The sequence below is a fragment of the Eumetopias jubatus genome, unplaced genomic scaffold, assembly GCF_037043125.1.
Source record: "Eumetopias jubatus isolate StellerSeaLion01/CBP00866 unplaced genomic scaffold, mEumJub1_p1.0 scaffold_5, whole genome shotgun sequence".
NCBI lineage: Eukaryota > Metazoa > Chordata > Mammalia > Carnivora > Otariidae > Eumetopias > Eumetopias jubatus.
Window position 1 is genome coordinate 125,835,250 of NW_028274811.1, and position 26,285 is coordinate 125,861,534.

Genomic DNA, 26,285 nt, shown 5'->3' on the forward strand with positions numbered 1-26,285 from the left:
GAGATGAAGAGCATTGTGATCCATATTTACTGAGAGATGGTTAGTAAGGTTTTAGTTAATTTGTAATTGGCTAATGCTAGTATAATAATCTGAATGTAAATGCTATGTTCATTTATATTCAGAAATTCTAGTCTTAAAATAGTTTTTCAAACCTGTTGTATGTTGACTTTTTTAAATTAAATGAAGGATTATCTAATTATGACTTTGGTCACTGCTTTCCTTTAAAAAATATTTTTGATGTTGGTATGATCTGTCTAAATATGAAGCTTATGTCTAGATGTCAAAGTGTTGTACAGATTATCTGATCTAGTGTATCTTTGTGAGTTAACATCTATGTATTATCAAATAGCCAAATGTGTCTTCACCTCCCCTTTTGAGGAACACACATTTCCCTTTAGACTATAGAGTGAGGACAAAACTATTTTAAAACTCTTAACCCTATATTCATAAACAAAAGACTAGAAAGGTAGATATCAAAATATTAACATAAACTGTCCTGGGACAATAATATTATATATATTTTAAATTTTCTTTATATATGTATCTTCCATGTTTTGTTATTTTTATAAATTTTTTAATATGTAAAATACATATTAAGGATGGTATCTAAAACTTGGTTTTACTTTATAATTCAGTAATAATCTAAAACAAAAGAATATGTTTAAGATTGTATTTTGGACAGGTACTTGAAAAACTGATACGTGTCAACAAGAGGCAGGGTATAAGGGAAGTTGGAGAAGGAAAGAAATAACATGCTTTTTAATTCTCACATTCACTCTACTGGCAAATTTCCTAGTTGATTAAACGGATATGCATTGAGGATATGTCTGAACTTCTCTCTCAGCATTTTACTTTATGGATTATTTCGAAGACATATACTTTAAAAGGAGAATTATTAATGGTAAAGTAGTGGCATTATAGAAATGTCACTCCAGTGGACCAGGAAAGATAATTCTTGAAGGTTATATGTCTTTATATCTAAAAGTTATCCAATTTCAGGGAGCTAACCCAGCCTTTGTTTGGATTGCGTGGGGTAAATTCCAAATAGAGTTCATAAATCTGAACAGAAGAGAGCTGCAAATCCAAGTGGAACAAAGGTCATCTAACTGCTTTCTAAAATACTAGTTTGTCTTTGGTCTTCAAGTAGCCCCATGCGATGTGTTAAAAATCCATTAAAAAAACCCTCAAGCTGAAAAATAAGCAAACTTTGAGATCATGTTAATTACATGATTCAGGAAACTTCATGCTGTATTTGGTATTGAAACCAAATTATGATTTTCTGAAATCAGTCTTTCTAGTTCAGTTTAAACTTGTAGTCATAAAAATGTGCCTTAACCCATTATATTTTTATAGGGTTTTTTTAAAGAGACATGTTATAATGTGTAATATATGTCATGTAATGAGACAGAATTTGTTTTATCTTGATACAGCTTGCATTGAAAGGCTCTAGCTACAGTGGACTACTTGAACGACATCATATTCACACCAAAAATGTAGAGCATATTCTAGATAGTTTACGGTAAGTTAATGGGATTGGGTCTTTGATGGGCTTTTGTATTCAGGACTTCCAGTTTTTATTTTTACTAGCAGGTGATCCTGAGATTTTTAGTAAAGTTTGCCATTATAAAATCATTTTCAGAAAATTCTATCTTGGTTAATGGAGTTGATATTACAGTGTTTCTAAGGAAATTTTTATTGTACTCTGAAAATTTCACAGATTTTCAGTTAATATTTGGTCTGAGAAGTGCCTTTTCTACAGAGATAATTCTGTATACATTAGGCTTCAACTGTATGTGTAATATTTAATTAAACTGAATACTGGATTTTATGGGTGTTCATTAAAATATTCTTTGAATGTCTAAAAATTATCATAGGAACTTCAGTTAATTCTATTAATGCAGTCAGTGAATAAGTTTATATGTATATAAGAGAATCAGTGTGAGAACATGCAAAGTAGAAAGTATTTTAGTCACTGTTTCAGTGGCTGACACTGAATGAGTATTTGTTGGATTTAAAATAATGACTGTTTGCTTTTATAATGAAAAAGTCTCCTGAGATGTTACACTTCTTGACCATTTTTGTATTAGTGAATTTTAGCATCAGAGGAATAGAGAAAATGAAATGTAATTCTAATCTATTGATACTGTTATTTGTCAGGGGCAAAAACAAGATGTTTTTGAAGCACGTAGAGATTTTGGATAGTCATTAACTTTCAGTTTATTCATATACTTCCTGACCATAGTAAATTGGCTATTGTAATTAAATAAATGAAAATGAAGTTAACCTTGCAAAACTAAACATAAATTTGTTTATAAAACATGTTTGGTTATTTTACATCATTGGAGTAACCTGCCTCTCAAAACATCCTTCATGTTACTAGTGGACATTTTATATAACTTTTACTTTTTTATCTTAGGAATGAGGGAATTGAGGTTCGTCTAGTAAAGAGGAGAGAATATGATGAAGAGATTGTTCGATGGGCAGACGCTGTCATAGCTGCAGGAGGTAATAGTTTTACAGAGGTAAAGATGTTGGAATATGGAAATGCTCTTTACTCTCATTTCCAGATACCCTGTGGTCTAGCTGTAATGAAGACTTCGGAATCCTACCACAAGATGCATTTTGGGATTTTTAGGATAAGATTTAAAATATCTGCTATATATAATATTTCACTTTTTTAGTGAAGGATGTTATTGTGAGGTTCTGTGTCTATTTCTGTTTGTATATTTAAGGTGTGCATTTGGCTTCAAATATGATTCAAAGGATGAGTTGTAACTGTATTTTGGTTTAGTTATGCCAGTCAAAAAAAAAATTGAAATTGTTTAAGAGTTCAGTGAGATTAGATAAATTCCATCCCACTCTGGCTCCAATATACTTACAGCTATCTTTCCTGAGCTTTATTATTAAGTAAGTGGACATTGTTGTCAAAGCTTTAAATTGATAGCATTTGTTAGAAAAATCTGCACTGGACACTTTTTTGGATGTATTCTCATTAAAATGTATGAATTTGGACTGATGTTATGACAGAAGGAAAGAGATTTGGTTAGTAGAATGATAGGATTAGAACAGTGGTTCCCAACTGGGGGGCTACTATGGGCATCTAGCAGGTAGAGGTCATGGATACTGCTAAACATCCTGTAATGCATGGGACAGCCCCCCGCTGGCACCCCCCAACAAAGAATTACCCGGCCTAAAATGTCGGTCTTGCCACTGTTGGGAAATCCTGGATTAGGGATAGTGGGTAGAAAGGAAGTGGAATAGACTGGTGGTCAGCAGGACAGAGTAGGAGTGTGATTGTTAAAACAAAAGGACTTGTGTTCAAAATGATGTTAAAAACTAGTTTTGTAACAAATCTGGTTATGTTGTATGTCCTTTAGGTGATGGCACGATGCTCCTGGCAGCAAGTAAGGTCTTAGATAGACTTAAACCAGTTATTGGAGTAAACACTGATCCAGAACGGTAAGGAAAAACATGTTCTTTTTGTTTGTGTCTGTATGTGTGTGCTATACATACAGTTATTCTTTGTTTTGCATAATATCTATTTCTGATAAATCTTAAATTTGGGGAGCTCCTTATTTTCTCCACCATAGTCACATTGCTGTGCTCTATTGCTACAGGGTGTTTACTGTGGTGCATGGTATTTAAGTGGAAGTATCATTGCTCCTGGTTATCATGAATGTTAGAACCGTGTTCCAGAAACATTTTAGAGATGAAATTCAGGCATGTACAATTCGTTTCTACTTTTAGTAGAATTTTCTTTTATGTGGTGGTTTTCAAGGACCTAGCTTTCATGTATAGCTCAGGCATGAGAAATAGATATGTGTTTTAGCTGCCTTTGGTGGCAGAAAATTATGATACAGGATTGATGAGTCTTCGCATTAGACTTCCTAGGTAGTCTGGGAGTAGTACCTTTTGGCAGAATAGACCTGAGCCCTTGACCTAGTTGGGTATTGGTGACCTTTTGTATTGCAGAAGAGGCATGAGTTAATGCCCTGTCTTCTGTCCTTCCTTATGTCTCTCATCTACATTTCTGGCTATGCCTCTGCTGATTTTCTGGGTGACTTCATTGACTTAATGAAGAGACCAAACCCTGTCATCACTTCTTTTTTTCTTTCCTCAGCTTCACTGACATTTAGCATCATTCTTTTCCAGCCACCCGCGGCCATGAGCATACCTGGACTTTATGATCATCTAGAATTGCCCCATCTCTCAAATCTTAATTCCACTTTGACCACAGCCTCCTACCTTTAACCGCAGTTTTATTCCCTCAATCCTGCTAAATCTGCCCTTTGGTTTTCAGTGTGTTGAACCCCTCTATTTTCTTAATTTTCCCTCACTTCCTTCATATTCTTGACAAACTTAATTTTCTTTCTTTTTTTCTTTCCTTTTTTCTTCCTTCCTTCCTTCCTTCCTTTCTTCCTTTTTTTCCTTCCTTCCTCCCTCTCTCCCTCCCTCTCCTCCTCTCCTCTCCTCTCCCCTCCACTCCCTCCTTTGGAGGGGGAGGGCACATGTGAGGGGGGGGAGAGGGAGAGACAGGCTCCATGCCTAGTGCAGAGCCCATGCGGGGCTCAATCTCACAACCCTGAGCCAAAATCAAGAATTGGACGCTTAACCAACTGATCCACCCAGGCGCCCCTCTTGACAAATTTTTTTTTTTTTTAAGATTTTATTTATTCATTTGAGAGGGAGAGAATGAGAGAGAGCATGAGAGGGAAGAGGGTCAGAGGGAGAAGCAGGCTCCCAAGGAGCAGGGAGCCCGATGCGGGACTCGATCCCGGGACTCCGGGATCATGACCTGAGCCGAAGGCAGTCGCCCAACCAACTGAGCCACCCAGGTGCCCCTCTTGACAAATTTCTTAAACATTTTGTACCACTGTCTTTCTGCTCAATCCTACATCAGTCTGTCATCCTTTTTATTCCTTCATCAGCACTGCTGAGGCCATCTGGGGGGAGAAAATAGAAACTTAAGCTTGGTGGTTTGTTTGGGCCCAAATTTACTTCCAGTTTGTCATTTCTAGCACTTAGAACTAGATCCTCAGAGTTGTTAAAAAAAACTTTCTGTGTGGTTCAGGTCTTCATTTTTTTTTTTTTTTAAGATTTTATTTATTTATTTTAAAGATTTTATTTATTTATTTGACAGAGAGAGACACAGCGAGAGAGGGAACACAAGCAGGGGGGAGAGGGAGAAGCAGGCTTCCCATGGGGCTCAAGCCCAGGACCCTGGGATCATGACCTGAGCCGAAGGAAGACACTTAATAGCTGAGCCACCCAGGTGCCCCAGGCTCAGGTCTTCTTCTCTCTTCCCTATTCTCTGCACTAGCTACTTCAAGGTTATTTTAACTTCTGTATGCTCCTTGCTTTCCTTACCCTTCCTCCTTCAGCATTTGCCTTCTCTTACCTCATAAAGGAAATGGAAATCATTGGACTTTTCAACTTTTCCCTGGCTTTGAAACAAAATTTTGTTCTGTTATTTGTTCCCTTTCTTCCCCTCTCTCCAACATGCTTCCTCTGAAGCTATAAACTTGTTCAGGACTATCCTCTTTTAAGAAAATTTAATAAATCCTTTACTCTGTGTCTCTCTCTTGGCTGTTACTCTTTTTCTTCGTCTCTACCCCTAAGCTTGGGATCTCCACTTCCTTAAGTTACTGTTTTGCCATCTTTGCCATCTTTTCTGGATTGCTTCCAACCGGTTCATTGACATTCTTTTTGCCTTACCAGTAACATCCTGGTTACTGAACTTACTGAACATTTCAGTCCTTGTCTTACTTGATTTCTGGGAAATTTTTGTTCCTTGGTTGCATCTGTACTTTTTTGCCATTTACGACATTCCCTCCCCGCCCCCCGCCCGCCCCAGCCCATTCTTCCTATCCTGGTGCTACTTCTTTGTCTCTTTTGAAGGATGTTATATTAAGTCACTGCTTAAATAACATATTATCTTCTGGGCCATCTTTCTGTAACTTTTCTCTCTCTAACATTTTATACTGTCTCCAGTATTAATTAATTAATATTAATATCTGTAGTTGAACTTAAATCCTGGTGACTCCAAAATATTTACAGCCAACATTGATCTTGCTTCCACTCTTATCCTTACTTACATTCTCTTCCCACTGCAGCCAGAGTGATCATTTTATGAAAGTTTGATAACATTATGTGACTGCTCAGAATTTTATGGTGGCTCCCCATCTAACCCAGGATAAAACCTAGTTCTTTACTCTGACTAGGGGGACCAATGCACCCTGGTTTGCCAGGGACTTTCCTAGTTTTAGCATTGAAAGTTTCATGTCCTGGGAAAATTGTCAGTCCCAGGCAAACTGGGACAGCTGGTCACCTGAACAGTGACATACAAGACACTGCATTTTCTGGTCCCTGACTATTTGGTGTCTTTTTCTCCTGTTATTTTTCTCTTCATGCTCTTCTAGCCATACTGTCCTAAGTATCCAGTGGCATTAAAAATGTAACATGTCTGACTGGCTCAGTCTTAGGGCATGGGACTCTTAATCTCAGGATCATGAGTTTAAGTCCTCTGTTGGGCATGGAGCCTACTTAAAAAAAAAAAAAGGCAACATGTCTACAAATGAACCTGTTTCCTTTCCCTTCCTCTACTGTACTTGATGAATGGAATCGTAATCTGTGCTGAAGCTGGACCACCCGCCCCTCACCCCCTTCATCACATTGGTCTATGGCTCTAGCGCTAAGTTCGTGGGATCTCTTACCTTTGAGTCCATCTCTTGCCGTCCTCACTGCTACTGAACATAGGCCTTTATAATTTGCTGTTTAATTACTGTAATAGTCTCCAGTCTTGCTCGTTCCAACCCATCCGTTACACTTTATCTTCATGTTCTTTCCAAAGTACAAATCTGATCGTATCTACTTCTAAATTAAAATCTTTTAGGGTTTTTCCATGACCTTCAGAATACATTGGCAATTCCTTAGTATAATAGTATGATCTTTCACCATCTGTTGCCTATTTGCTTTTTAAGTTTTATTGATCCTCATTAACTCGTAGGCACTTCAGTTAAGAAAAAATTACTGAAGTCCCTCTAGGAACAGCTAGGATTCTTCTTAAGGCTGTTTTTTGTTGTTTTTTTTTTTAATTGCATTTTTTGCCCAGTTTTGTTGAGATATAACTGACATATAGACTGCATACATTTAAGGTGTACTGCATAATAACTTACACATAATGTGAAATGATAACCACAGTAAACTTAGTTAACATTTATCCTCTCATATAGATATGAAAAAAAATGCTTTTTATTTTTTTTTGTGATGAGAGCTCTTAGGATCTACTCTTAATAACTCAAATATACAGAAGTATTAACTATAGTCCTTATGTTGAATTGTTACAACCCAGTATTGGAAGTTTTTACCTTTGACCACCTTCACCTAATTCCTCCACCACCCACTCTGATGGCTGTCCTTAAGTGCAAATGTCAGGTATGAGCATCTGCTAACACCATGGGTGGAGGCTTTTCCTCTGGTGAGGAGGTTTGTTGATACTTAAAACAGTAGGATGTGAAAGAGTTCTCCAGAAGGTGCATATCATTTTCATGCCCTTATACATGCTTTTGCCTAGAGTGCCCTTATACCACTTACTCAGTTGTGTAGTTGTGTAAATTGTTCATTGAAAACTGGTGCCTCTCCTGGGCTCTGACTATAATTTTCTGTAGAGCATATTTTCTGCTTGGTTGTTGTCTCTTCCATTAGACTATAAATTTCTATAAAGTATAAAATGCTGTAAACTATAGGATTGTATTTTAATTCCTCTGTCACTGTTACAGTATTATACCTAGTCCATAAACAACCTTTGAAATGAGTGATTAAATGATCTTAGGGAGTAGGGCTAGGATCCCAACCTAGATGAGTAACTATTACTTGAGTATAAGTAATTGAGATCACTCGTTCAATAATTATTTTTTGATTGCTTTCAGTGTTGATGTGTTTATATTTTAGAACTTCTTAGTGGCATAATTTTATATCATTAAGAGATTCTTTAGTGATCACATTTTATATAGTTTGTTGAAATACATTTTCTTTCAGAAAGCTGGCTTAATACTCCTATAAACTTGTGGGAATTTTGAAACTGGTAAGCAGGCAGTATTGCATCTCTAATTTCTACCTAGAAGAGTAGGCTTTAGAAGTCCTTTGGTTTTTCTTCTTGTGTCTCCAGGCCAACAGTGTATTAAGCCTCCTAGCTTGTTTGGTAATTCAGGTTGCTTGACTTCTTTTTCTTAAGTACTCTGGGACTCATAAGCCTTAAATAAGCCCAGAAGTTAATGTTCAACTTAAATTTCCTCTCCTCTATGTTAGTTATCAAATGCTGCCTAACAAATCAGACCAGAACTTAAGGGCTTAAACAATAATAATCACTTATTATTTCTCATGGTTTGTGTGTATCTGGAATTCAGGAGCTTGGCTGGGTGGTTTGGCTTGAGATCTCTCATGAGGTTATAGTAAGCAGGGGCTGCAGGCACCTGAAGGCTTGACTTGGGCTGGAGGATACCCTTCTAAGATGGTTCACTTACATGGACTCATCTAAATTAAATATATAACTTCGGTTTGTCTTGGCTGTATTCTGCATTCAGTTTATTGAGCCCAATAAATAATTATGACACTTGAATGCTTAATAATTAAAATGGGATAGAAGGCATGTGGTAGCTAGCCTCCAAGGTAGCTGCCTAGCATTCACACCTTTATGTGGTTCTCTCCCTGCTTCTGTATTCAATCAGGGCTGGCCTGTGTGACCAGTGGAATATGGTATGACAGTGTGTGGATTCCAAGGCCAGGTCATAAATGGTATTACAGCTTCTGTATTAGTCTCTTGGATTGCTCATTCTGGGGTAAGTCAGCCGGCATGATGTGAGGATCAAGCAGCCCTGTGGAGAGGCTTTCGTGGGGAAGAATTGAGGCATCTTGCAAATAGCTCACACCAATTTGCCAGCCTGTGAGTGAGCCACATTGAAAGTGAATCCTCCAGGCCAAGTTAAGCCTTCAGGTGCTGACAGCCCTGGCTGAGATCTGACTCTAATCTCATGAGAAATTATTCTCTCTTGGGTGTTGGAGACCTGTATTTGACCCTAGCAGGTATTGTTCTATCAAATGACTGTTGATACCCTCTATATACTTAGCATCGTGTAAAAGTGTTGCAGTGAATATAAAAATTAAAAAACTTAGGCAGGGCCTAGTTTTAATTTCAGTGTTGATTCTCACAGATAAAGAAATTGATCTACCACAGCTTTGTAAAAGCCTTTTTTTCTGCTCTTCACGCTTATAAGTTAATGTATAGTTATTAAGAGTTTGTTTTGCCAAGTCTCCTCTCAACCTTCAAGATCAAAGCATCATGTAAATGATGATGATTGAACTTTCTGGACACCTTTAGGTGTTAGGTGCTATGTTCTCTCATCTTCCTATATCAACTATAGGCAATGTTAACACTTTGTAATTTGCAATTTTTTAAAAAAAAATTGTCTTCTATGTCAAGCTCTTAACTCCCTGAAGGAAGTTCACCCTTATATATTTTTTGAATAAATGAAGGATTGGATTGGATTAGCTTTATGATTTCTCTTTATGACTTAGATATCATAAATGGTATTTAAAAGGGATTTATGGTTTACTTCCACATATAGTGTGATTCCTCAGAATAACCTTTTGAGATACTTAGTGGTTTTATCACCCTTTTAGAGATGAGAAAGCTGATGCTAAAGTGACTTGCCCACAGTTTATAGTTAAATAATTTAAAGGTAGGGTGGAAACACCACTATACCATTAGATAATTTTGTAGGGTAATCAATCGGTGGCAAATGTGCTGTTATTTTTAGTTTCACTGTGATGTGGAAACTTCATTAGTGTGTATGATAGCATTGAAGCTGGATGTAAAACCACTATTTCTATTTGGTCTTTTGTCTTACTGAAAATACAGAAAATTTGGTGCAAAAAAAAAATGAAGTATAGAACAGAAATTTATAAAGTTTCATGTCTGGTTTTTGTAGTTTAGTGATACCTTTTGAATTAAGTTTTTTCTTTTTTCCTTTTTCTTCCCTTTACACACTACAAATCTCTTATTAAAGGTCTGAGGGTCATTTATGTCTTCCTGTTCGATACACACATTCCTTCCCAGAAGCCTTACAGAAGTTCTATCGTGGTGAGTTCAGGTAGGAATTTCTTACAGTTGTTTTATAAATATCTTTATGTGCCATTAAGAATGCTATCGAACAGAACAAGTTAGATAATATTTGGCTTAGTGTATAGTTATGTATTACTCTTTATGGCTACTGTTATTAGCTGAGTCATCCACACCTCTGCCTTTCTTCTAGTCCAGCTGGAACTGTGTAGAAAAACCCTGACAAAAGCCACTTGGCCTGTAACCCAACTGCAAGTAGAGAGGTTTTCTCCATCAGTGAGCTAGAGGCCATGTTTCTATTTTCTTAATGTTGTTACATGTTCTTAGCAGTTTGGTAGAAAGCTAGTTAAAACTATTGGCTAAAAGTAAGTGTTCAAATTCTCTGAGATTTTATATTTTTATCCTCCTCTCCCATCCAAATGGCTGAGGGTTGGATATACTCCACCATTCTGAGGTTCCAGGTATCTTTTATTTTACATATTGTTTCTTAAGTAGGGGGATGTTTTGTCATATTTCTTTCACTTAATTTGTTCAGTAGTCAGGCTATCCTGAAAAGAGAAGAGTGGAGGGAGGAGCTGAGATGGGGTTGGATGACTTTTTATTTCCTGACTTGGACTAGATTTTTATTGTTTGAGAAAGCTCTTTGTTTTTTTGTGAAATTGTATTAAATCTTCTTGATTTCTGGAATCATTAGTAATGATTCTAGTTTCAGAAGTTTGGCACCTCTACAAACGTCCAGTTTATAGCTATCAAGTGGGAGTATATTTTTATGTACTAATCTAGCAGAGTCTGTTCCACTGGCTTTTGGATACATCAGTTTTGGTTTTGAAATCAATTATACCTAGTTTTTTTCCTTTTATCAAAAACGTCATTTAAGTTTTAGATGTAATCTTAAAGGTTAAAAAATTTGTCATTGATTTTTTTTTTTTTTATTGCAAAAATCATTATAGAACTCTAGGAGAGGGAGTTTTGTCTAACCACCTTAACACAATATTGTTTTATCACAGTGGTTTTTTGTTTTTGGTTTTTTGTTTTGTTTTTGCATGTTACACTTTTGTATGAGCAAAACACAACTGTATCTTAGTATCTTAGATTTAACGGATACTTGATACAGAACTTGACTTTGATTCAAGTTATGTGGGAGATTTTGTACAAATACATTAGATATTTCTATTATTTCTGAAAAGAGAACTAAATCTTTGACTTTGTCTTTGAGAAGGAACTTGTAGGTTTTAGGTGTTTCTGGTATAATTTGTTTGTGGAACAACTAGGTTTTTAATATGAATTTTTTAATTTGGTGAAATAATTATGCCTTATCCTAAGTTTACTTTATCTTAACATATTTGCTTTTCCTTCACTCTTCAAAGGTGGTTATGGAGGCAGCGAATCAGGTTGTACCTTGAAGGGACTGGCATAAACCCTGTTCCTGTGGACCTCCACGAACAGCAGCTAAGTTTGAATCAACATAGTAGAGCCTTCAACATTGAAAGAGTTCATGATGAAAGTAGGTAGATTGGGAATTAGATGTGTTTGGGCAGTATTTAACTTCTTGTTCCTTTGGTTTCTAATTTATATAAGTGATAATTTACAATTATTTGGGGATTTTAGTGCTACTGACCGCATTTAAGAAAATACAGTGAACTACTTCAGGTGTAAAATGTAATATGACTAGATATAGAAATAAGCATATTTCCAAAAGGAATGTGTTCTAGAATGGGTTTGAAAACTTGATTATGAAAGAATTATAAAATGTCTAAGAGAATAGTTGATATTTAAGGAAGGATTCTTGGCTTTAATCTTTGAAATGTCAGAAAAGAGAAAGCAGTAGAAATGACCTAATCTATAGAAGATTTCTTAATAATTATACATTTGTATAGCCATATTTAAATATATCTACCATAGTTACAATTGTTAAAATCTTTTTGTTGGGAAATTTTGCATTGCAGCCTTAAGATTTGTGTTCCAGACATCTCTCTGTAAGCTGCTAAGAGAATATTAGTATAAGGTGATATGCAGCTTTTTTTTTTTTTTAACAAATGTTAAGGTGAATTCTCAGTTTTGTGGACTGTAATTTAGCCATATCTTCCCAGTAATTTTAAGGCTTTCATGATACAGGAAGACCCCAAGAGAAACACTAAATATCTGTGGACTGTATAAAAAGATTTTTTTCCTCCTGTGTTTCATTTCTTGGCTAAACTTATCAGGAAAAGCTACCTTTACGTATCTGCTTTGTCTCTGTCTTATCTCATTATTTTCAGAGTTTTTCATGGTGATTTATAGCTTTATAGGTTGGGCTGTTCTTAAACTATGTGTTCGTGTCATATTTTAAAGATTTTAAATTTTTAGTTGGAAATCTTACTTTATCCCTAGCCAAAAGAAGTTACTGCTGTCACCGGAGATGTTCACGATTTAGCTCTGAAATTCATTGGCTTTATAAGAAAGCTATAGATTGGTATTCAGAGATTCAGTGATCTCTAATATATAACCGATTTGGTTTCCAATATGAGCCATGCGTGTAATTTGCTGCTGAAATCCAAAGTGGCTCCTGTGGAAGTACTTGATTATTTCCACGTCTGAAGCTCTCAGAAATTAAGTGTGACAACAAGAATCTTATGAGGTGGATAAGTATATTTCATCACTCTTAAAAAATTGTTTCAAGAAGAATTAAGGTTTATTTTGGTGAGAGAGAGAGGCTTCTTTGGAGATATGTTAGGTGATTTTGAGGTTCATTATGAACACTCTAAATATGAACTTTAACTTCTATGTTAATGTTAAAGTATGGATTCTATTGAAACAAAAGTATGAATATTTTAATATTTTATAAAATTTAAATCCTAACATTTCTAAAATTTAAACAAGTTGTTTTTCTTTTCATTACTACAGGACCTGAGGCTTCAGGACCCCAGCTTTTGCCAGTGAGGGCACTAAATGAAGTCTTCATCGGGGAGAGTCTATCATCCAGGTACTTTTAAACCTGTATTCTTGAGTTTGGAATTTAATGTTTTAGTATTTTTTAGATATTTGATTTCTGCATCCTAAGAATTATGAATAATTAATATATGGTATAAGTGATAGAAATGAATTATTTAATGAAATATTTCCAAAACCTTCTCACACATTTATAATACACGTTAAGAGGAGAGAAGGTTCCATGAGCGAAAAAGTTTGTAAAACCCTAGGTTAGACAAAGTTATTCAGGTTCCATTACTAGAGTCTTCAATCTATCATATAGGTGCTTTATAAATGTTTAAGAGAATCATATACTAGGCTTACATTTGCAGTGGTTATAAAACTTTTATAGACAGTCCGTATTAAAACTTCCTGACTAATTATCTTAATAATGTCACTTAAGGCTGATTTGTTTGCTTATTTTTAGCCAGGATCCAGTTAAGGATTATGCATTGCATTTGGCCATCATGGCCCTTTAGAATTAAGAATCATTCCTTAGTCCCACCCCTGTTTTGTCATTCCTGATACTAATATTTTTGAATAGTCTAAGTTAGTTGGTTTGCAGAATATCCCTTGTTTTAGATTTGTATGATTTTCTTTTTTCTCTGCATAAGATTCAGACTAAACACTTTTGGCAGGAATACTACTTGGTGGTAATTGTATCCCTTATGCAACATCATAAGCCAAGTGTATTGACCCTTTAAGATTTGTAAAAAAAAAAAGATTTGTAATCATTATTAGCAAAAACTAAGGTTAATGAAGTTCTTCAGTAGGAGTATAAAAGTATAGTATGGTTTTACTACTGATGAAATCTGTTTTGTGGGTGTCGAATATAATTTAGCCTTAAATGGTCAGCAGAATTTTTTTTCAAAACTTTCGTGTGATATTAGTTACCAGTTATAAAATGACTGCCATAATGTAAAGTTAATTAAACTCTTGGTTGCCATTTAGAACGTGCCTTCTCATTTTTGTAGATGTCAGTAAATTAGGGGTGGAAAATTAGAGATGAGTCTCTGTCCCACGTGGCTGCTGTCAGAACCGTGTGACCCTTTGAGGTCATGTAGTTGATTCCCTATTTACTGAGAGTTCCATATATTCTGAAATTCTGATTGTTGACCTGTCTTTTCATAAGTTTAATTATGATGAGAAATATTTGTCTTAATTAAAAAAGATACCCATGTTTTAGCCAATGACTAATTCAGATAGTACTGAAAAGAACAAAGCCTGATTTAGTAGAATGCCTTGAACAATCTTTTTCAGTTGTAATTTTGATTAATGTAATTTTAAATTCAGCAAAATGTATTGTGTACCTGCTACGTGCTATATGCAAGTCACTAGGGATGTAAAGATAAATAAGATAAAGGTAGTAAGTAGCATCTTATTTTTTTTTGGAGGGTGGTAAAATACATAATTTTAAAAAGTATTTAAAATTCTGTGAAGGAATCAAATAAAAATATATTCTTTAAAGAACATAAAGCGTAAATACATTTATTTTAACATAGTAATAAGACTCATGATACACATAAAATGTTTTCTTTTGCTCTATATCATTTGAAGTAATATGGAAATGAATAATGGATACTTGGTGACAGAGAAGGCAGGAAATGTAATTCTAATTAGTGGTATAATCTAATCATGATTACTAAAAACATAAGGCAGAGAGCAACAACTTTAAATGAAATTGGAGAATGTCTACATTAGAAGACAAATGAAATCTTGCCATTTGCAACAACATGGATAGACCTAGAGGGTATTATACTAAGTGAAATAAGTCAAAGACAATTACCATGTGATTTCACTCATTTGTGGATTTTAAGAAACAAAACAAATAGAAAAAAGAGAAAAAAGCAGACTTAAATACAGAGAACAAATTGGTGGTTGCCGGAGGGGGCAGGGCGTTGGGCGAATGGGGGGGATTAGGAGTATACTTATCTTGATAAGCGCTGAGGGCTGTACATAATGGTTGGGTTACTGTCTTGTATACCTGAAACTAATAACACTGTATGTTAATTAAACTTGAATAAAAAATAATAAAATAGATGACAAAGGTAGAAATGTTTTGAGAGTTTATGCCGATTCTAGAGAAGCCATTTAATGGCTTATGTTATTGTTTGTGTATTTTAAAGGTTATAACTTCCGAGAGCTTCTACTAGTGTTGCTTTGTAATTTGTACTTACTAAAAATAACTTATAAAAGGAGGAAAACTGGGATCGATTGACAGACTTCTGGGAATTCAGTGAAGTCCCACTAGATTTTAGATTGAATGTTTTTTTCTGTGGCAGCAGTGATTTGGTTGGTTTATCTCCTAAATAATGTCTGATGCTGCTTCTTTTTGTGTTGAGCCTCACCTTATATCCTTACTAAGATAAGGACAGCAGTGGGTTAGCTTCTGATGCTATTGAGAAAGTTTTCACTATAGGAGGTATTAGAACTTATTTTTAAGGAATCTATGACATAGACCCTTAGGCAGAAAGGAAATGAATACTTATTGGATGCCTGCTGTGTGTCAGGCTTTATGTATATTGTGTATATTACTACATTACACGCTCATAGCAACCCTGTGAGAAAGGTAGTTGTATGTATCATTGAACAAGTTGAAATTTGGAGAGTTCACATAACTTGCCCATGGTCCTATCATTAGTTAGCATCAGAACTGTCATTGTATACCCAGTATTTCTGATTCCAGGTCCTGTATTGAGGCTTCACTATGCCCTGAAAACTTAAGGGCTTTGCTTGGAAAATATGAAGTGCAGCAATATTATTCCTGCCTCATTTATAATGTTCTTAGATTTAAGAACATTTTAAAAGCCCAATTTTTTTTTTCTTTTCTATTCTAACCTAGAATGTCTTATTCTTGGGCTGTAGCAGTGGACAATTTAAGAAGAAGTATACCCACTCTAAAGGGACTGTGAGTTTTATTGCTGCCTTAAAAAAATAATTTCCCTGAAACAAAAATTCTGAGTTGACTAATCTTGATAAACCTGCATGTGAGAATGACACTAAATTTGCTCATCGTTTTGGGCTCAACACCCCTCACCTGACTGTACTTTTCTTCCTCTCCACCTGTTTCTCTTCTATCCCCACTTACCTCTAATCTCATTTGTTTCTATGTGATTCTAGCATAATAGCAGCCATTCCTATAGAGTTGACTGGCTTGTCTGAATGTAATAGGCTCCTAATACACCTAAAATTCCTAATTTTCTAGGAAGACATAACAAAGCTATGAAATAGATTCAGTGTGAACATAAGGCCTGCTATCTTTTATGAAGAATGGTGACTTCAGAAAAAACATGAAAAGGAGTTGTGCCATGTAAAACCTTTACAGATTGAGTTTGGCAGGAGAATTGAGGGTTAAGAGATAAATTATCCATTGAGTGTTAGTGTTTGCAAGCATGTCTAATAATTGTCATTATTGGAAGAGCTATATTAAGAGTTTAACTTTTTTATTTGCTGGACAAAAATAACCCAGTGTTGATCAATGACACCATTATTTAAGATACAGTTTTACAAAATAGGCTTTTACAGGTTTCAAGAGTTTTTTTTTTTTAATAATTGCAAATTTATATGTTCACGCAGTTGAAGAACAGTGTCATTTTTGCTGGTGTCAGAAAACCCATTTGATTTCATATTTATGAACTACTCTAAGAAACAGAAATCTTTAAAGAAATTACAATTCTAGTTTTATTCCTAGTTTTGTCTACTGATGCAATACCGTTTGAGAATTTTCTTTAGAACTTGATCTTAGCTTACTATCAGTTCAAAAGGCACATTAGTATATAACTTAAACAAGTTGAGCAGAAACTGTTGGCAACTTGAAGGGTTAGATACAGACTTGGAGCTATCAAGGACTAGCTACCAAGAATGAAACTCACCTAAGAATGGTATTTTCTTTTTGAATTGTGAAATAAGGCTCTGTATGTGTTAGATTCCATAAAAACAGTAGAGGCTGTGGTAGGTAAAAATTTACCAGGAGCCCTTATTTGAAATGTTAAAATATTGATAGAAAGGACCATATGGATCAGAGAGGGATGGAGCTATGCAGATTTTTTTTTTTTTAACCTTTTCACTTAGTATTGGTATTAGCATCATGGTGTGCGTGCCTACTAAGTCAGGTATGTCTAAGTCAAGCTGGCCCACTTAGATTTTGTTAGTTCTGAAGAAACGATGTTTGTCTTATTTACTGTGAGCCATAAGTTCAGCAAATCCAGTTTTATATTCTCAATTCATAGGGCTTCCTACTATGAGATTTCAGTTGATGATGGTCCATGGGAAAAACAGAAGAGTTCAGGGCTCAATTTGTGTACTGGAACAGGATCAAAGGCCTGGTGAGTAACTTGGGATGTTGCTTATTGACTTTGTGAAATATTTTAAGTAACGTAATTTACTCGAGGCTGCACATCGGTGTATCTAAAGCCTCTGATATGCAAGAGGTAGCCTGGTGGTGTTATGTTGGTTGGCTCACTTTCTGCTTTACTCATCAGTTGGGTCCAGAAGTCCTGCCTTGACTTTGTAGATTAGAGCTGTAGCCTGGATTTGGTCATTATTTAGCCTATTGCACTAGGTTTGTAAAGAGAAAAAAAGAAAATGAGAAATGTTTTGGGGGACTGTATGGTTTTTTGTTTTTTTTTGTTTTTTTAATGAAAAATATTTTAAATAATAGTAAAGAAATGAAAACAAGTACAATAACAGCAAATGTCCTGGAGGTTTGTGCGGCAAAGGCCTAACTGGAGATAACTTGGGCTCCTGTATCTTGCTTACCCTCTCACTTCTCTCTGGGTAATTGCTGCTTAGTCATATACATGCAGACGCCTCCCAGACTTTCATCCATAGCTCTCGTCTCCTGAGCACAAACTCCTACCCTAAAATGACCTACTAGAGAGAGTGTTAATAGACCTTCAAATTCAGCATATTGAAAACTAAATTTATTATCTTCAGGTTTTTATTCCTGTGATCCCTGTATTACTTAATAGGATCACTGTTACCCCAAGTTCATGCTCTAGAGAAAAAAACCTTACTCCCCTAATCCTTGCTCGCTCTTTTGAGTCTCCCTGTTCTCCCCTTTACACATACCAGTCTCTGAATCCTGTCAGTCACACTTCTGAAGTCCTTGCCCCTCTTTTTCAATTTCTCCTGCTATTTCTTTGGTCCAGGCCTCCATCTTTTTAGTGAATATTCTTTGTGCCTCATCCTTTATTCTAAAGGCTGTCATCCATACTGCCAAGAGTAATATTTCTAAAATGTAGATAAATTTGGCTGTATCCCTTCTGTGCTGTAAAAGTTTAATTTACTTCTGACTGTGTTCAGATTACTCAGTCTGTATGTGAGACCCTTTAAAATAGGATCTAAGGAAACTTCCCAGCCTATTGCTGCCCTACACTCACCCACCAGCACACCGGGGACACTACAGGCTACTTGGAATGCTCAGCACAACGTGTTCTCTCTGGGCTTTTTGTTTTTGCTCAGTGCAACTTCTTCCTGCATTGAATGCCTGAACATTCTCCACTTTCCATCCCCGGGCTGAAAATCCAATCTTCAGATGTCATTCTGTGTAGGAAATCTTTACTAGGATCTAGTTCTTTTCATCAGCACAATGAACCCTCTTTTGGTGCAACCCTCGCATCGCACTTTTTCCTCATAGCACTGTTCTAGCACTTACCACATTATTAGTTCTCTGACTAGCTGACACCCGGCTGGTTCAAGCAACTTGAGGCATTTGGGGTGGTGACTCATGGTTTTGTGTGGTTTTTTTTTTTTTCCCTCCCTCAATTTTTTGTGTGTATAGCATACTACCTAATACATAATCAATTTTTTTTAAATGACTACATATAGAGTGGAAAACAGTACTTATTAAACTGTGATTTTAAGTTTGGATAGTTTAAAATGGAGTAATACTTTTTCAGCATTACTTTTTAAAACTTTATTGTGGAAAATTTTATATACAAGAGTAGACAAAAGTATCAATAGCCATATACCCATTAGCCAGTTTCAATAATTATCAACACATGCCCAATCTTTTCCTCTGTTCCCCTACTGTCTCCTTTTGTCTTCTGTTATTTTGAGTTAATTTTCAGACATCACATTGATTCATAAGTACTCCATAACTTCACATTTTTTTTTTTTTTTAAAGCCTCATCTTTGTCAAATAAATGAACCTTTGGAGAAAAATGAGAGGTATTATTTCAAGATTGGCTAAGATCTCATTTCCCTGAGGGCCAGTGAAAACAAATTTCTAAAATGACTTTTAACAATATTGTTTGAAAAAATAAATTTAATCTGTTATAAAATTGTGTAACCCTCTCATAAAATGAAAACATTATAGTTAACTGCCTTAATTTATCATGACATCTTTTCTGCTCACTGTGATGTGTTACTTGTTGAAAACTGTATTGAGATTCAGAAACAGATTCTTACAGAAATCCTGCAAGAAAGTAGTTATAGCCGTGTTTTATAAAGGTAGAAATTAAGGCTTTGCAAGGATAATTAGCGTGAGGTCACAACTAGTGTCAGAAACTGATACAAGCACGAGCGTGCTTGACTACAAAAACAAGGCCTTTTTGACTGCCAGCTTTGAAATGCAGAGTTCGTACAGTTCGAAGATGTGTCAGCAGGTTGTACTGAAGAATTATCAAGGTAAACTTGCTAATCTTAGTGAAATAGTGGTTATGCTAAAGGCAGTGAATCAGCTTTGACTTTTGCATTGGGGTGTGTCTGCCTGTGATTTTGATAGTTTTAGTTTTCAACCTTTTACTACTAAGAAGAGCATAAAGAATAAGAGCCATTAGGCTTGTAAAGTAGTCCTGCCCTCCACTGCCACACACTTTATAGCTGAGTCCTGTGTTGATGTTGGACATAAGTAAGTATGGCTTATATTAGGATTTCAATCTTTCCTTTGTTGCTTGTTGAAATCTGTTGTCTCCGATGTTGTGGTCTAGAACTGTCTCTGTCCCTGCCACCTTGGTCACTCAGCCTCTTCTCTGTTCAGCCCTACGTAGCTTGCTTGCTTCTAACATCTCCTACCTTACTCCCTCCCATTACTGATCCTTCTTTTGCTGTGATTGCATTTCCCATTCATCTTTTGTCCTTTTTCTCTTCAGAAAATGGGCGGAGAGAAGAGAAGCCTAGGGGCCAGAAGGGCTGAGGGAAAGCTATACATTTCTATATGTTAATAACTTTATCAAACTACCATTTCTAAGATTTTTCTTTGTCTTGAGCTTACATATATTATTTAAATTTTCAAAAATACTCTGGAAGTAAGTAATTTTATTTTTATTAATAGAGTATTATTAAAAGGTCTCAGGAGTTTCCCAAAGCCATGTGGCTAATAAGTGGTGAAGACAGGATTTAAGTTCCGGACTTAACTCTAAACTGTAGACCTCAGGAATCACTGGAAAGAAAGGAATAGAATAGCCTATTTGTTTTACTCTTTTAATTCTTGCACAGAGAGAAGTCTTCCTATGGGACCTCTCAGTCCTTGCTTTGAATATGAAATGTGGAAATATATAACTTTGGACAAGACAGTTACTGTAACCGATCTCAGTGACTTCTGAATTCTTCCAATAATGTGAATATTCAGAAGAATTAGAATATAACTCATGCACATCTCTTTCATTTGATATTTTCATTCAGTATTGAGTTGAGTTTTTGCCATGAGCCAGGTGGTGCTGCAGATGCCTGAGCTTGTAGTCTGTGGCAGTAATTCCAATGAGATAGGTATTGCAAACCTCATACTAAAAAATGAGTCAGGACACTTATTTTGCTTCATGCCACATAGTAAGTATGAGCAAAGGTACAGAGGCAAGAATGGGTTTGGTGTGGCTGCAATATGAAATTGGAGAGTAGATAATGGTGAAAAATAGAATAGGCAATGGCTAGATTTGAGATTTTTTTAGCATAGGCATGTGGTCTGTGAATGACCCCAAATTTTTAATATAAAAATTTGTGTATCTGCATTGCCCAAAATGTTATCACATTTCTCAAAATGTGAAGGGTATAGGGTTAGAAGGGTATGCAAGAGTATCTATTACTCTCCCCTCCTTAAAAAGGTTGAGTCACTGAATTATGTTGAGAGTTTGTGGGTAACTGAGTTACCTACTGAGGCCATGTGAGAAGAGTTGTGAGGCAGCAGCAGAATTCTAAATCAGTGGGAAAAAACAAACAAAACTTTCCATAACCATCTTTGTAGACCCAAGGACAGAGCTACTTTTAGAAGTGATTCATGTTTGGGGCGCCTGGGTGGCTCAGTTCGTTAAGCGACTGCCTTCGGCTCAGGTCATGATCCTGGAGTCCGGGGATCAAGTCCCACATCGGGCTCCCTGCTGAGCAGGAAGTCTGCTTCTCCCTCTGACCCTCTTCCCTCTCGTGCTCTCTATCTCTCATTCTCTCTCTCAAATAAATAAATAAAATCTTTAAAAAAAAAAAGAGGCGTGATCCCTTTAAAAAAAAAAAGTGATTCATGTTTGTATTAACATTTGTTCTTAAGTGGTTAAGCAAGGCATCACACAGTAGTAAAGATTTCTCATCTTTTCTGTTTTATAATTTAAAGAGATATTTACACATTAAAAATATGTTAAATAGTATAAAAGGATATCAAATGAAAAGCTAGTCTTTCATATCTCTAGTACTAATCTCCAGACACAATCACCCCATATATATATATAATATATATATAATATATATATAATATTTACTTCCCTGTTTGTTTATATATACTACATAATGCCTTTGGTTTTTTAACTTAACATACCCATTATCTATCAGCACATACAGTTCTGTTTTATTCTTTTTAATATCTACATAGTAACATTTAACCTGCTTCCTGTGAATATGAGTTGTTTTGCTATTATAAACAATGCTTCGTAAATAACCTTGTACATGTCTTTGTGTATTATAGATGCAAGTATATTTTAGGATAAATTAGTAGATTGAAGAATATGTTCATTTTAAATTTTAATAGGGCAGAATTGCCCTCCAACTGCAAGTTCCCCCATCAGTGTATGAGAATGTTTTTCTGATACTCATGCCAATATTATCAGTCTTTAATTTGTATTTCCTTAAGTAGGAGTAAAATTGAACACTTTTTCATATAGACCTATAAACTGTTTGCCTATGTATTTTGCCCACTTTTTAAAACTGGGTGAAGTGGCTATTATCTTTTGGTTGTTTTTTCTTGATAATTCTAAGAGTTTTTTTGTATATTAAGTAGATAATTCCTTTTTTGTTTTTAGTATGTTTTTAGAATTAAAACAAGGAACTTATGTGATGTTTGTTTCTAGGTCATTCAATATTAACAGGGTTGCAACTCAGGCTGTGGAAGATGTTTTAAATATTGGTGAGTACCAAAATAGCTAGTATGTTATAATTATAATATGCTATATAATGTATATATTTTATTATATGTTAGCTATTATATGACACAAGATATTTAATCAAGATATTCCCCCTTTTTTCAATAGCAAAACGACAAGGAAATTTAAGTCTTCCATTGAACCGAGAATTGGTAGAAAAAGGTCAGTGACTAATGATCATAATTACTAACAGTTTCATTTAAGTTCTGCATCGATCTTGAGGATGTCATTGTGAAGTTTACTTGTCTAATTAGCAAAGCCTAGTACTTTTTTGACTCAAACAGGCTCTTGATATAATATCCCTTTACATGTATTTAAGCAATGAAAAGTTTAGAGCTGGACTTTTTATATATTATATTTTTGTGAACTCTGAAATATAAACTTTATGTCAAAACAGTGTTAGCTACAAACATGTCCTGGGGGATAGGAAAATATAGAAAAATATAGATCTAGCAAATGGGAAATGCTTACTTAAACTCAGTATGCCATTAATATCCTCTGAATGAGATGGAATTCACTGAGCTGTGAAGGCTTATCACATGCACTAAAATGTTCTCTTTATAACTTCTGACTACCTACTCCTGCCCAGTTGATTCAGGGTTCCCTTGAGAGAACTAGCCGTCTTGGGAAAGACTACTAGTGATCAGGGAGTCTGAAGACCTGGGCTCCAATCCCAGACCGGTCACTCACTGAAAATATGAGCAAGACTGATTACATTCCTCTACTTCCTGGACTGCAAAATGAGGAAGGGGAAGTAGATTGGTAATGAATGCATAGGGATTCTTCAACTGTTATTCTTAAAAATTTTTTTTCTAAATATTTAAATTCTTTAATAGGAAAACACATTCGTTTGATTTGCATATGAAATTAACTCACTACAGTCCCATCTTATCTGTCAGGAGCATTTTTGTATAGACTTCACACTACAGCTTTCCTTTCTGTCTCTGTTTAGTTGAAGAGTATCCTAAGATTTCAAGGTCAATTGTTTTTTAAAAAAATCCAAACTTTTTCATAGTGTATCTACTTACATATGTAATAGTGTCAGTTCATTTAAGTGTATATTTTGGATTTCCAGGTAAGACTTACTTTGTTGGGGGAGATGCTTGGCCTTTAATAGTTTGAAAACAGGACTAAATCTCTGACGTCCTTTTCAGCTCTCTAAGATGGACTTTCTCCCTCTCTCAATTGGAGACCAAAAAGATTAACATTAAATCTGTGTCAAAGAAAGGAAAATTAGGCATTTATAGTAATCTATTCATTATATAATTTAACTTAAAACATAATTATAAAAAACAACAAATTTATATCAGGCATGTAAATTTAAGGGTATATATAAAATACAGTGATTTTTCTGCTTTATTGAATGAATGTTACTCCTTTGAAAACTGGTCCTTAGAAACAATAGTGAATGCCAGGGGTGCAGTCATTGTTACAGACATTTCTGGAATTCTTTCAGAGCTAGCACTTTTTTTTTTTTAAGTTCTCTCTATGCCTAACATGGGGCTCAAACTTTTAGGACCCTGAGGATCAAGAATCGCATGCTCTAGTGACTGGAGCCAGCTAGATACCCCTGGGGGTGGGGTGGGGTGTGTGTATGTGTTCTTGTGTATTCGTTCCCAGAGAAGCAAATTTTTATTTTTGAGAGTGAATTAGATTTCAAAGAGCCAAATAATTTAAGTGAAATTTTGGTAAATAAGCTAGATTATCTGACAGTCTTATGATCTGTTTTAATGTGGTGTTCAACTAAACGTTCTTACAAGCCTGATTTCTTTGTACAGTTGTTTTTGACCAGTTTGTGCTTTGCCTATCAACTTTCATGTGCCTCTTGGTTATGAGAAACAGGTCTCAAAGATTTCTAAACATATCTTGAGTAATTGCCATTTCATTAGAGAAAGCATATTGCCTGTCATTGTTTAAGACTGCATTTTATATCAAAACAATTAACTTATGAACACTTTGACATGGTATTTTGGAAGGGAACTTGGCAAGGGACTGTCGGAGCTCAAGTTCCGTTTGAGTGCCTCAAGCTAGTTCCTTACTTCTGTTTAATTACTGGTTTTGTAGCGCCCCCCCCATGTCTATTTCTGCTATATTGTGGTTGATACAGGCTTTGATGGCCTAATCTTGGAACCTAATCCTCATTTATAAGGTGTGTGTGTGTGTGTGTGTGTGTGTGTGTGTGTGTTTGAATGGAATGTGTTGTGAGTTTCAAGAAACTTGCTGCCAAACAGACCTTTTGGAACAGAGTTGCTTTTAAGTTGAGGACAGGATAGCATTCATTTTTCATTTTGCGCTTCTCAGAAGTGACCTTCTTTCATTGACTGCGGCAATACTTTTTTTTTTCCTTCATAGTAACAAATGAATATAATGAATCGCTGCTCTACAGTCCAGAAGAACCAAAAATACTTTTCAGTATTCGAGAACCAATAGCAAACAGAGTTTTCTCCAGCAGTCGTCAGCGTTGCTTCACCTCAAAGTAAGCTTTCAGAGGCTGACTTCTGACTGTGCTTTCATTGCTTGTAATTGTAAAGGAGTCTTGGTTTTAAAGTATTCAGTTTGATGAAGTTCACTCATTCAAACTAATCTGGTAGGAAAAGTATAGAACTCGTGCAACTAATGAGGTGTCATGCTGTATGTACCCTGGTGAGAATGGTATTTTCCTTTCTAACATACTGTACCATTTTAGAGAAACTATAAGTGAATAGAAGGGGCATAATTATTTAATTGGGTGATGTGGATTTGTTGTTTTAACATACTAAGACTCAGTAAGATCAAACTATCACTTTTAAAAAAAGCTGGAAAGCAACTTTTTTTTTTTTCATATGCTATGGGATAAAAGCAGGATAAACATTCTATAAACCTCAGTTGTATAGCAATAAACTTTTAGAGTAGGACTCATTTCTGTCACGTTTTCCCTAAAAGTGACCCCCCCCCTTCCCACATCTATCAGATTTGATTTTTTTTGAAGGGTGGATATAAAAAAAATATATAATTTATTTTGTAAAGGTTGTCCAATTTTCTGAACAAAAAAACAAAAAAATGTCATCTGTCTCATGGCAGGCAAAGTATGGTTTAATTTTGAATTGCTGCTTATACAGTGTACATATTCTTTTTTTTTGAAAATACTGTTGATTTTTTTTCTAGGAAAAACAGGGAAACTCATTTTACTCATTTGAGAGTTAATTTTGATTACTCAATAAATCTATACTCCGTTTAGGTGAGACTACAAAGACGTTTAAATTTTTGCTCATATAAACAGAATAGGCTTCATGACTTTGGCAGTTGGACAATATTTCTTGTCATAAAAAGCACTTATCAACAAAAGATTGATAAATTGAACTATATTAGAATTAAGAACTTCTGTTAATCAAGACAACATTAAGGAAATAAAAGGCAAGCCACAGAGTGAGGTATTTGCAGTACCTCATCCAACAATGGACTTATATCCAGAATATTGTAAAAATTCCTACAACTCGATAAGAAAAGGCAGCTCAAAAATTGCCAAAGTTTTGGACCGGCATTTCACAGAAGAAGGTATTCAAATGGTTAAGTGTATGAAAAACATCCTTGACCTTATTATTCATGTGGGAAATGCAAATTAAAACTACATATTCTGGTGCCATATACTCACCAGAAGAGCTAAGATGCTAGTTGTTGTAAGGTGGGAGTAACTGCAACTTATATATTGTTAGGAATAGTTTGGAAAGTTGTTTGGCAGTTACCTACCAAAGCTGAATAGCACATGCGTTGACCCAGCAGTTCCACTCTTAGGTGTATATCCAACAGAAATGTATATACACAAATGTCTGCAACAGAAGATGCTCAAGAATATACACAGCAGCACTACTTCCAGTAGTAAAAACTCGGGTGTCAGT

At 35.4% G+C, this 26,285-nt stretch overlaps 2 protein-coding genes across 2 annotated transcripts in view; one reads left to right on the forward strand and one right to left on the reverse strand.

Moving 5' to 3' along the window:
• NADK2 (NAD kinase 2, mitochondrial) overlaps positions 1 to 26,285 on the forward strand; it is a 39,973-nt gene that overhangs the window by 11,413 nt on the left and 2,275 nt on the right. The window contains exons 2-11 of the mRNA XM_028097944.2: positions 1,431 to 1,519; positions 2,417 to 2,505; positions 3,378 to 3,459; positions 10,065 to 10,148; positions 11,485 to 11,621; positions 13,001 to 13,079; positions 17,296 to 17,391; positions 22,339 to 22,394; positions 22,519 to 22,572; positions 24,763 to 24,886. Coding sequence (XP_027953745.2) covers positions 1,431 to 1,519; positions 2,417 to 2,505; positions 3,378 to 3,459; positions 10,065 to 10,148; positions 11,485 to 11,621; positions 13,001 to 13,079; positions 17,296 to 17,391; positions 22,339 to 22,394; positions 22,519 to 22,572; positions 24,763 to 24,886 — 890 coding nt within the window. The remainder of the gene's footprint in view (positions 1 to 1,430; positions 1,520 to 2,416; positions 2,506 to 3,377; positions 3,460 to 10,064; positions 10,149 to 11,484; positions 11,622 to 13,000; positions 13,080 to 17,295; positions 17,392 to 22,338; positions 22,395 to 22,518; positions 22,573 to 24,762; positions 24,887 to 26,285) is intronic.
• SKP2 (S-phase kinase associated protein 2) overlaps positions 14,810 to 26,285 on the reverse strand; it is a 60,489-nt gene continuing 49,013 nt past the window's right edge. The window contains exons 10-11 of the transcript XR_003608236.2: positions 23,497 to 23,623; positions 14,810 to 15,056 (exon numbers count right to left, since the gene is read on the reverse strand). The gene's annotated coding sequence lies outside the window, so the exon portion shown is untranslated. The remainder of the gene's footprint in view (positions 15,057 to 23,496; positions 23,624 to 26,285) is intronic.